The 12,393-nt window shown below is 39.9% G+C and overlaps 2 protein-coding genes across 4 annotated transcripts in view; both read left to right on the top strand.

Annotated features, from left to right (window-relative positions):
* Positions 1–4,981: 4,981 nt before the first annotated feature.
* Positions 4,982–6,309, top strand: LOC144529863 (interleukin-8-like). Of its 3 annotated transcripts, XM_078269225.1 has the most exons (4): positions 4,982–5,211; positions 5,408–5,540; positions 5,663–5,749; positions 5,889–6,309. In XM_078269225.1, exons 1-4 carry the CDS (start codon positions 5,145–5,147, stop codon positions 5,899–5,901), a joined length of 300 nt encoding a protein of 99 aa, XP_078125351.1. In that variant the 5' UTR covers positions 4,982–5,144; the 3' UTR covers positions 5,902–6,309. The 3 variants fall into 3 exon arrangements, with proteins under 3 accessions (XP_078125351.1, XP_078125343.1, XP_078125334.1); XM_078269217.1 differs by lacking the exon at positions 4,982–5,211 and having other exon boundaries at positions 5,224–5,540; positions 5,892–6,309; XM_078269208.1 differs by lacking the exon at positions 4,982–5,211 and having other exon boundaries at positions 5,224–5,540.
* A 2,126-nt stretch (positions 6,310–8,435) lies between these two features.
* Positions 8,436–12,393, top strand: part of camk2d2 (calcium/calmodulin-dependent protein kinase (CaM kinase) II delta 2) — a 40,448-nt gene continuing 36,490 nt past the window's right edge. The window contains exons 1-2 of the mRNA XM_078259666.1: positions 8,436–8,864; positions 12,267–12,361. Coding sequence (XP_078115792.1) covers positions 8,803–8,864; positions 12,267–12,361 — 157 coding nt within the window. The 5' untranslated portion in view covers positions 8,436–8,802. The remainder of the gene's footprint in view (positions 8,865–12,266; positions 12,362–12,393) is intronic.

The raw sequence follows: 12,393 nt of genomic DNA, 5'->3' as shown, positions 1-12,393 counted from the left end.
TATTGTAACTGAAAAACACTTAAATGCTAAATTTCAAATGTTTAGAATCACTAAAGAAAGAAAGAAAAGAAAACTTACGTGCCCCCTGCAGTAGGCATACTCCAAATTACCCATAAGGGTACACGGATACGGTGGCCGACAGGGACAAACGCCCTGCAACTTAAGAAAACACATACAAATAGACAAAACACAAGCAAATTAAGAAAACAACTTCATTAATTTGACAACACATGCGCAGCATTCAGCAAATGCGCTGCAAATACACACAACACAACCAAATACATAAACGCGCTGCAAATACACACAACACAACCAAATACATAAACGCACTGCAAATACACACAACACAACCAAAAACACAAACGCGCTGCAAATAAAAAACGATGCAAAAAGAAAAGCACACAAACCCCGAAAACAAATGCAACAAAAAAACGCTGCATCCAGATTACACAACGGAAGTTCTCCAGCTAAGTGGAACAGCTTGATTTTCGACCCCATGGGGAGGGAGGGAGCTGGGACACGTTCAATCTCAGAACGGTGTGCACCGTTGTGAAACGGTATGCAACGGTGAGATCATAGACTGTAAATATTAAGTCTATGTTTGAGATATGTTTTCTCTCGTTTGGTGGGTGTGTCTCGGCTCAGGTCACAGGTGATACTCAATCAGCAGAGATGTCTGTAAACTCGTGGTGATAAAACATTTAAAACTGCATCAGCGTTTAATGTTGACGTTTGTTTAAGCCATATTTCATGAGAGGGTTTAATTTCGAGGTCCGAAATTACTGAAGTATAGGCCTCCTCAAGTGTAATATTGTGATTATACAACAAAATAAGTGATCAATCTGTATTCATATTGTGGAGCAATTCGCTCTTGAAATAAAAAAAATAAAAAACAGACAGGATTTATAGTCCCTCCCTGTTTAGTAAGCCAGCCAATTTACCGTGGGATTTATCAAACTGAATAAATCCTGCCAGCACATAAACACAAAACTGCTTTGCTTGCTCCATCGTGTTGTAAGCAGGGGCACCATACAGGGGGGAAAAGTTAGGACAATTCCAAGGGCCCATGACTGACAGGGGCCCCCATAAATAGGTAAAAACTAATATAAAATTATTAAACCATCATCATTCAGTATATATATTGTAAATATAATAATACAATTAATGATCTCTTTGTTTTTACTTGTTTTTGGCAGTAAAAGTTAAATATCCCCATTGACCAAAAAGTAAACATCCATATAGACCGACCACCCCCCTGTATCTGCATGAAATGGTTTGGTCCTGCCGTAGCGCACTCAGTGACGGTGTTTAGTTGCGCGTTTACTTCCCCCGCCAGACACCGCTTGATTACATTAGACTCGAGCGGTTGCGGTTACATTCGGTCTCGACATACTATTTACACACTCATACTGACCGGCACTAGACTCACACACTGGCCACGGTTACATTTGGTAGCCTGGTGCGCAGTCTCCTCGTGACAGTCTAACTACCATGTAGCTACATTCACTTCTAACATTTAACTTAACATAACTACCAAGATAGCATGACGTGTATGTGTATGTGATGTACTTCCCCATCGATAATGTGTGAATTGCCATGAACATGATCATCTAAGATGCACTAGAAACAAGGCTTGGTTCATAACTCAAACTTGCCAAGAACCAAGACACCGCTTGATTACATTAGACTCGAGCGGCCGGTTGCACGGTTACATTCGGTCTCGTTCAGTAGCCTGGTGCGCGGTCTAGGCCATTTCCTAATTGATTCTACCACCACGCTAATGAGCTAGATTACTACACATACAGTAGCAGTCTAGCAGAATGAGCTAGACAGCTACACACAACGGCACAAATGCATGGATGTAAGGAAACAGGAGTGAATCGGTTCTTTGACGTATGGCACTCAATTCTCCCGGTTCAGTGACACAGGTCGGGTTAATTAAAAACACTAGTCAGTAGATGCAGCAGAACTACAGTGACCACAGTGTTGCCAAGTAACGAAAATCTGGTTTTCAAAAAAGGAAAGAGAGAAAAGAGAGAGAGGAAAGACAAAGGAAAGGGTGTCAAACTGTAACCCAGTTTTTCACCAAGAAAGGTGGGTAGCCTGTAGTCTGTGAATGGTATTAACCTGTTGGCTTAATGTCCATAGTGAAATAAGCTAGCTAGCTACAGACTAGTGTTAGCCTAATATATAATCACCATTTAATCAGTGCAGGGAAACGTTTAGCAAGATATTCATATTAAATCATTGTCCCTGCCCCCTTTAGCAGACTTAACAACAGATGAGTTAGCAGCACCCCAGTATCTCCCTACTGTGCCCCTCCCTGTCCCAGTGAAGAAGGTGAGAAACATTGTGTTCAATGACATGCCAGTTAGCATCATTGCAGGGAGTCTGTGGGGATTTCTCTGTCTTTCATTAATAATTATTATAATAATAATAATAATAATAATAATACTAATAATAATAATAATAAACTACTACAAGAAGCAAGAAGTTGCAAGCCTTTAGAGTTATGTAAAGCTTTTGATGGGACAGTTAGGTCCTAGAGATGTGGTGACAACAGCTGCGCAGAGGGGGCCCAATTTGATTTTTTTGTCATGGGGCCCAAAATTCCTGGCGGCGCCCCTGGTTGTAAGTAAGACATCTGCTGAAAAAGTTATTGTATTTATTAGCATGATTGCCATACTGTTTAGTTCAAAAACATCCAAAACACCAAAGTACGAAGACATAGGGACCAGACGCAAGCTTTTGTTTTGAAAAGTCGAAGCTTGGGGACAGCACCAGCTGGGAGGGCATGAGACGGGAGCATAGACTGTATATTAATAATATATTATGTTATTAATAATAATAATAATAATAATAATAATAATATGAATTTAATATACAGTCTATGGATGGGAGGGCATGAGACGGGAGTTCTCTTTTTACTATACAGCCATACCTGACTCAAATAAAAAGGCAGAGTGCTCTCTCCCCGTTGGGTCGAAAATCAAGCTGTTCCACTTAGCTGCTCCGTCTAGAGGTCTGGAGAACTTCCGTTGTGTAATCTGGATGCAGCGTTTTTTTGTTGCATTTGTTTTCTGGGTTTGTGTGCTTTTCTTTTTGCATCGTTTTTTATTTGCAGCACGTTTGTGTATTTGGTTGTGTTGTGTGTATTTGCAGTGCGTTTATGTATTTGGTTGTGTTGTGTGTATTTGCAGTGCATTTATGTATTTGGTTGTGTTGTGTGTATTTGCAGCGCGTTTATGTATTTGGTTGTGTTGTGTGTATTTGCAGCGCGTTTGCTGAATGCTGTGCATGTGTTGTCAAATTAATGAAGTTGTTTTCTTAATTTGCTTGTGTTTTGTCTATTTGTAAGTGTTTTCTTAAGTTGCAGGGCGTTTGCCCCTGTCGGACACCGTACACGGACCCCCATTTGACAAACACTAGATTAAAGCTTTAGTGCGTAACTTTTTATATTAATGATGATCCGTTACATTCAAGCCATTGCCAAATAAGTTGATACAAAGCTAATTAAGCTTATCAGCTCCACAAAACTCTCTCTGTATTTCTCAGTATGGCTATGTTCAGAGAATTGTGTCGTCCGGCGACTTTCGCACGCAGAAAATCTTGCGGAGATTATTACCTCTTCTGAAGAGTCCATCATGTTTTTTTAATCCTCCGTGTCCTCCTTGGCTACAAGTAACTGGGTGGAGGAGGGGTAGGGGTGGTGGGCATTCACCAAAGGCTTGTATCATGTGGATGTGCCGCCAGTTTTGTTGTCATTACTTAGAATTCCTCATGGGGGAGACAGAAACTACGCACAATAGCTTTAAATTACCTAACAGTATAGAAAGGAGTTCAAATTAGCACAACTTAAACATCTACAGCAGTAAAATGCAACAGACACATTAATGCGTGAGTAACATTAATCCAAAAACATCATATCTAATGGTAAAACACTGACAGAGAACACTTTGCTGTAGAATGAATACTTTAAATTGTCATACCAGAAGTACATTTTGCTAATAATACTTGCATATTTTTACTTAAGTAAGGTTTTGAATGCAGGACCTTTACTTGTAGTGGACAGTGTGGTATATTACTTAAGTAAAGGATCTGAATGGCCTACTTCTTCCACCACTGCTTCCCTGCCTGTTTAGATTTATTTTAGTTCCTGTTCAATAAAGAAATTATTAAAATAAATGTATATTTTTATACTCCCTGTTATTGTTATTGCTAGCCCCTCAGTTCAGAAGTTACTTCACACATCCTTCTGCTTTGTGAGATTGGCTACAGTGACGTACATGCAGAAATGGTTGAGCCATAGACTGTATAAAATAGGTTTGAGCCTGTTGAGGCCCATGAAGGTTTTTGACATGAGCAATGTCAGATGCATGAGCCAGCAATATGACTGTTTTGATGAGTGTAATAATTGGGAACTTGGGAAGATTGTACCCTTGTTTGTAAAGGAGTTTTGAAATCAGACACTGTGTTTCTCTCTATCTCTTTCTAAATAACAAAAAAAATGCTTTAACAAGTTCTGAAATGTTTGCTATTGAACTTCAATGTCAATGAACATGCCTGTGCATGCAGCTCAGTATTTGGATATTCTTGTTAATGTGTTTTAGTAGCTGTTCAGCTTTTGACAGCTTCACAAGTATGTCTGAGTACGCACTACACACACAACAGTCATAAATGGACTCTTGGTACATCAAATTCCAATTCCTGAAGGTGAACTTGTGTATGGCAAAACCTGAGTGTGACATTCGTCAGCCACTCATTCACAGATTGCATGAAGTTATTCATTTTATTACATGCCATCTGTGAATCACTTGTCGGCCAATCAATATAATCCTGGTGTGAGCAGTGATGCAACACACAGTCAGTGAAAAATTCCCACTCAGCTGCTGACAGTCCCAGCTTGCACAACCTGTCTGACTCATTTCCAGAAGACGGCTATAAAAGGAGAGACTCTACTCTTCAGCGCTAGATTCAAACAACAGAGCGAGAAGGCAGCTGAACCAAGAAAAGGAAAAGTAAAGGAAAGAAGGAACTGAGTAGAAGAATTCAGTATTATAAAAAGCTCTTTTACTTTTCCATTCAGACTTCATCAGACAATCTTAATCTCTGTTAATTGTTGCAGAATTTTGTAAAAGGCAAAAATGATGATCAGCAGAGTCCTTGTCGCCTCTATTGTGGTGCTCCTGGCCTTCCTGGCTGTCAGTGAAGGTGAAAATGTTTTTGTAAATCAGTAATTGAATGTAACAGTATTGAGCTATGCTGTTGATCAAGTCACTCTATTCAGTTTTGCATTTGAACTGTCACTGCTGTGCACATTCTGCTGTCCTCTTTTCCTCAATGCATCAGAGCTATCAACACAAACTATTGCACTTTGTGACCATATGTGACTCCTGTGTCCTAACAGGGATGAGTCTGAGAAGCCTGGGAGTGGAGCTGCACTGCCGCTGCATCCAGACAGAGAGCAAACCCATCGGCCGCCACATCGAGAAGGTGGAATTGATTCCTGCCAACTCCCATTGTGACGAGACTGAGATCATGTAAGACCTCATTTCCAAGCCTTCACCCCGATGATGTTGATACTTTGAGATTTTGTCACAGTCATTTGCTGGCTTCACCAACTTTTTCTGACTGCATCTCTGTTTCTTGTTTGGTGTTGCAGTGCCACTCTGAAAAAGACAGGCCAAGAGGTTTGCCTGGACCCTGAAGCTCCCTGGGTGAAGAGAGCGATTAATAAGATCATGTCCAAGTAAGTACAGATCAATCATACAGTACAAAGACACTCAGTCGTCTACTTTCATGATGTAACTGGATAGTGATACAGAAAAGAACAGTGTTCACTTTTGATGCACAATATAATTCTTCTTTTCTGTTTCTTTTCTCTGCAGCAGAAGACGCTGAACAGACCAGGATAGATGTGCTTCATGAGTCTGAGCCTTTTAAAGACAAATGAAAAGTACCATAAAGTATTTGTTGTCATTACACTCATCTCATTTTAATACCAGAAGATTGCCTAATGTCCTGATTTTCAAAATGTTGAAAATGGCAATTTACCCATTAAGGTTATGTTTGTATCAAACATGTTATTTCTTAAGAAGTATGTGCTTATTTGTAATGTCACTTGTGTGTGTTGTAGCCAATTACTCTCTGATGTCACTTGGCTGCTCTTGTAGTTTGTAAAACTGCATACTGTTATCTTGTCTAAAACTTATGAGTTCAACATGTATTTATGGAACGTAAATGTATCTGGATTCAGTTGTGTAGCTGTGCTGACAACCTATTTATTAATTAAAAAAAGTTTACTGGAAATTGAAAATGGAATTTCTTTGTTTTTTCTTTCTTACATATTATTAATTTGTCTTTCCGGTTGTATGTCCCTTACAGGGATGTAGTCATGAGATGAGTTTAACCCCTAGTAACTGATATATACGGTGGCCCTGAAGTGCAAATCACAACAGCAAATAGAAAAACGCAACAGCAAATCATAAAACACAACGGCAAATATGAAAACACGACAGCAAATATGAAAACACGACAGAAAATAGGAAAACACGACAGCAAATAGGAAAACACGACAGCAAATATGAAAACACGACAGCAAATAGGAAAACACGACAGAAAATAGGAAAACACGACAGCAAATATGAAAACACGACAGCAAATATGAAAACACGACAGCATTAACTTCTACTGGAAAAGGTAGGGCCTATCTAGCAGAGGACGGACCCTCCTGATTGGACAGACGGACTGTCTGTCGTTTAACAGGAAGGAGAGGTGAAAAACACAGAAAAGCGCCTACTTTTAACAGACAGTCTGTCTGTCCAATCAGGAGGGTCCGTCCTCTGCTAGATAGGCCCTACCTTTTCCAGTAGAAGTTAATGCTGTCGTGTTTTCATATTTGCTGTCGTGTTTTCCTATTTGCTGTCGTGTTTTCCTATTTTCTGTCGTGTTTTCCTATTTGCTGGCGTGTTTTCCAATTTGCTGTCGTGTTTTCCTATTTGCTGTCGTGTTTTCCAATTTGCTGTCGTGTTTTCCTATTTGCTGTCGTGTTTTCATATATGCTGTCGTGTTTTCCTATTTGCTGTTGTGTTTTCCTATTTGCCCTTGTGTTTTATGATTTGTTGAAGTGTTTTCATATTTGCTGTCATGTTTTCCTATTTTGCTGTCGTGTTTTCGTATTTGCTGTCATGTTTTCCTATTTGCCGTTGTGTTTTCCTATTTTGCTGTCGTGTTTTCCTATTTGCCGTTGTGTTTTCCTATTTGCCGTTGTGTTTTATGATTTGCTGTTGCATTTTTCTATTTGCTGTTGTGATTTGCACTTCAGGGCCACCGTAGATATATGTTATTTTAGAATATTCCTTAAATGTATTCGAAATTACCAATAATATGCAGTCAGTACAAAACAATGTATGCATGACAAACGAAGTAGACTTTACTCAATGCTATTTTTAAAAGTCTCATACTGTAAGAATCTTTTACATATGCTATGTTAAATACTATTTAATAACCTAGCTACTAATATAATGTTCTTTTGAAACACATGAAGAAGTGCTTAAAGTGTGTCCTGAATCAACTGTTTTCCACTTCCTTATGGGACTGGAGCCAACATCACAGAGCTTCACCACAGATGCTGCTTCACTGTCTTCCAACGGTGCCTAACCCTGATTTTATTCTCACGTGGATAACTAAAGAGAATTGTATGGGGTTGCGCAAGGAAACACTATCTGACATCGTTTAAATATTTGAACTTTTTAACTGCAACAATAAACCCAGTCTGCAAGTGAGTAAACTTAGGCTGTACCATAAGTCACATGCACTTGTTATTGCATTTGTGTCAACCTTCCAATCCCTGCAGATATCTTATCACTATGATGATGATGCAACAACAAAGACAATGGTTTCTTTATAAAATATAATTTAAAATGACAGCTTGATGTTCCCTAAATCAAATTGGTGTGAGGGACCAAAATACAGAATTCACGTGTTAATCACGCGCCAAAAAATGAGGGCCATAAAAGGAATTTGCGTTTACTCATTATTATCCCGTTAATTTTGACAGCCCTAGTTTCAGCTCTACTCCAATACCCCAGTTTGTAATGCAACCTTTGTAGTCTATGAGTCCAAGCTGGAATAACCCAGATGACATCATAAGGGTTATCATCGGGGCATTTTTTTCAGACTTGACCAAGATGTCTCCAGAGCCACAGAAGACTTTAGGCCTTTTTCTCCAGAATGGTAGCTACATTATAGCCTACATTAAAAAACATATGGCACTGTTGTTAATATTAACAATAATACAATACAATTATGATTGATTACTAGCCTATTATTATTATTATTATTATTATTATTATTATTATTATTATTTTTTGTTTGTTATTGGCATGTGTGAGGATGCAGGCAAAGGGGCGGGACTGACCGCACAGCCGGGGGTAGGTGCGGTAGTGCGGTGTCTGATGCGCGCAGAGAGACGACGCTCACAGCGCTGGACAGACACACACCAGATTTCGGAATGCACACAAAATGCTGCTTCTACGAGCTGTGACAAGCCTGTGCATGTGAAGAAAATATAGAAACAGCAAACGACTACACCGGAAGCTCTCTCGTCCATATTGAAGCACTCAAGCAGGCAGTGCAATTGCCGCAGAAACCATCCCACCAGAGCTCCCGCCGATGCGCTTCAGCTGTGCATGAATCCCTCAGTTTGGCTTGCAGGTCCAGGAGAAAACCGGGTTGTGTTAACGACTGTTTGTGAGTGCCTCCTATCCGCGTCACCGCATACCCCTTGTCACCTCCTTCAGGATGGCGTTAACGATCTGCACGAGATTTACCGACGAATATCAGCTGTTCGAGGAGCTGGGGAAGTAAGGAATCATGTTTTTATCATCTGGCATCATCTCTGTATGAAATGTCAGCCTGTTATGTAATAGGCCGCTTGGCTTAGGGACACGGATTCTGGGTTCTGTGCCGTTTTGTAGGTGTGAGTGTGCGAGCTGCTGATAGTGTATCGAACCTGTGATGCGGGGGGCGGCTATCATACAGGCCTGATCATATGGCATCCTATTTGTTTTAGTCCCTCATTTGAAGCCCTGCTTATGTTTTGTGTTTACGAAAGAAGATGTCGAATCGATCATGTCGTCATTTGCCTCCATCCTGTGCATTTCGACCTTTGGGTTGCCACAGGAGAGCAAGGAGCTCCAGTGTTGTAAAATGAACCGGTGTGAAATGGTGAGATTTGGTAATCCATCCCCTGCCTCTCTCTACCTCAATCTCCCCAAATCCTCCTCCACCTCCTCCCGCGTGACAGAACTACACACTCGGTAATGCGACAGGAGAACGTAGTTGGCGATGACACATTCCCCAGCCAAGCATCGAGCTGCGGTCAATTATCAGACACAGGCAGGGAATTCCTCACCCCTGAGAGAGGGAGACAGAGAGATCCACCTACGTGTGTGTGCACGCGCTCATGGACGTGTATGTGTACCTGTGTGGTCATGACCTGAAATCTGCCGACAACCCCGTGGTCAGTAAACACAGCCCCAGATGTGTGCAGCCTAAGTAGAGAGATTAAAAAAAAGTAATGTAACCCTCTCATCTCCCTCCTGATGGAAGCCTGTGTTGAAGAAGAAATCTCCTCTACAGCCTCAGCCCTCTGCGTGTATGATCCTGTGCTGTGTTCATCTCACACCATCTGTCATTAATAATGCAGCCATATTGCTTTTATAGTACCTTTTAACTCACCTGAACCCTTTAATGTGAGGAGCACACTGACATACAGTACAGTAGCTGGTAGTGATGAAATGAAAATACCACACTGTTTTTGAGCAAAGCCTACCTGGATATTGTTATTGTTTCAATTCTCCCTAGATGATTTCAGCAAATATTTACACGGTGCTGTACACAACGCAATGATACTGATACATCCAGAAAATTGTCATTTAAAGATCTAGCTTGGACTATACCAGTGTGTTTGCAAGTTATTTCCCCTGAACTACATCAATAAATCATGTATATGTTAAATTCTTTGCTTATTTTCAAATAAATGGTATTCAGTTTTGGATTTTTGGATGTATATTTCCTAACAGTACGTTCTGTATGCAAATCAAACAGGAGACCCTTGAAATGTCCTGAAGTTCATCCATCACAGTGAAGATCAAATCTGCATTTGTTTTTGTCAGTGTTACATTATTGTTGAGTTGTTTTGCAGTTTAATTGCAGAATGATTCAAAAAGACAGCAGTGTATGTAAGTTATTGTAACTGACTTTGTAACTAATAGGTTTTTAATACTGTACGGAAATGAATTGGATTTCCAGTGATTTTCAGTTAAATTAAAGGAATAATTCATTAAAATTCAAAAAACCTAACATGGTAAAATGGTAAGATGTGATTTACATGATTTGACTAAAACATGCAAAACCATCGGTATAATAAGGAAAACAGTATTCAAATGGTATCAACATTTTAAAACCAATGTCCTGAAATGGATAATATTCAGTAACAGCAGTTTGTGAGTTTATGTGACCTTTGGTTACCCATAAACCCCATCTTTGCATCCCTATGCAATATTATGCAATATTATCTTTGTGAAGCATTTTTATATTATTACATAATCAGATGGTCCAAGCTAGTTATGTACAGTGTTTTCTATTTCATTTTTTAACCATGTTAGTCTCAGAACTTAAAAAAAACCCCACAGAAACATCCTCATCATAGATGGTTTGGCTGCTAACCTTGAACCTTGTCTCAGCTAGCATCTTTACTTTTAAAGACAAAACTACTATATGTACATTCTACCATGGAGCACTGTAAAGACTCAGTTAACAGACACAGTTAGCATATGCACTTCACATTGCCCTGTTACCCAACAATGCAGGATAGTCAAGTACAATTCTTATATATCATGTTATGTGATTATTTCCTTTATCAAATCCTCTATAAATTGGAGGTAAGAATTAGTGGCAAGCTGCTCACTCCAGAGTATGTTAGATAACATGTTTATGGTACACATGCTATATACTCAGCAGTGATTACATACGCACAAAGTTTTAGATATTTCTCATGTCGCAACACTGATTTAACCAAATACTGTTATATAACATTGTACAGAAACATCACACTACAGTTGTCAGCCATTAGAAGTACAGTAAGTGAAAGAGCAGGGTTCATTTGAAGTAATGAGTATTTTCTGCTTTGTCTCTCTAGTGTCTGCATCTCAGTGCGTCTAACTGTTTGTGATATATCTGATGTTGTCTGGAGCTAGACAGGATGAGAACAGATATTATTTGAAAGAAAAAATGCACAGACAGAGATGGAGGTTGAATAGCAAAACGGCTTGCATGGCTGCAGAGCTGAGGTGGATGTCTCCATGGCTGCATTTAGAGATGAGAGATGTAGCACTCTGCTCTTCTTGTCCCTCAAATATAACTGACCTAGTTTTTGATCTTCATACATGTGCCTGGAACACCATAACAACACATGGCTTAAACATAACTTGAACAAAGGCTGGTAGGCACATTTGTTGGTGCTGATGGTCTTGTGTAGCGATGAGGACAGTTTGTACTGTAGGTATGGGGATGTGAGTGTGTTTGTGTGAGTAGCTGCAAATATACTACATCCATGCTTTTGTGCAATTTAATGTTGAAATGTTTATTATTACTTATTTATGACATCTGAGTGCTGTTTCATAAAGTAAAACTATCAGTTAAAGGGATATTTTGACGATTTCAATCCATTTCTGTGTCAGCTTTGTGTGGGCAGTGTGTTTAGATGAACGGTGTGTGGCTTCCATCCATGGTGCCAGTGCACGGAGCTCGGAGCAGCTGAGGTCTGCTGAGATCTGCTGACAAACCTGCCGTCTTGTGTCATCTGGTGCATCATGGCAGACCTCGGCTGCTCGGAAGCCACACTCGTTCATCTTCACACGCTGCCCACACTGCCATGACACAGAGCTAGATTTAAATCAGCAAAATTAAAAAGTTTGATTTAAGTTACCATGGAAATATATCCCTCCAGACTAGCTTGATTCCTGCCAAACTTAAACTAAAACAGTTTTTTCTTCAAATCAATCTGAAGTATCTGGTTTACTGGCTTACTCAAGCCAGGTTTATCACACTAATCCTGGCTATTCTATCCCGGCTATTCTAAGCCTCTGTATTGAAACATCCCTCTGATTGTAAATGGGCTGGTATAGATCACACCTTATAATGTTACTCAGACCTTTTTTTGAACACATCCTTAAGTATTTCTCTGTGTGTGTTCATTTCAGGGGTGCATTCTCTGTGGTCAGAAGGTGTGTGAAGATCTCCTCTGGACAGGAATTTGCTGCAAAAATCATCAACACTAAGAAGCTTTCCGCCAGAGGTAGGGAACACAACATACTCATACAGAAACAC

This window comes from Sander vitreus, chromosome 2 (assembly GCF_031162955.1).
Source record: "Sander vitreus isolate 19-12246 chromosome 2, sanVit1, whole genome shotgun sequence".
NCBI lineage: Eukaryota > Metazoa > Chordata > Actinopteri > Perciformes > Percidae > Sander > Sander vitreus.
Note: the sequence above shows the minus strand (reverse complement) of the source record. Positions and strands in the feature narration are given on the sequence as shown.

Coding starts and splice junctions, on each gene's coding strand:
- LOC144529863 (XM_078269208.1), top strand. CDS start 5,260: ATGCTGTTGATCAAGTCACTCTATTCAGTTTTGCATTTGAACTGTCAC. Junction 5,541..5,662: donor TGTGACGAGACTGAGATCAT/GTAAGACCTCAT, acceptor TTGGTGTTGCAG/TGCCACTCTGAAAAAGACAG.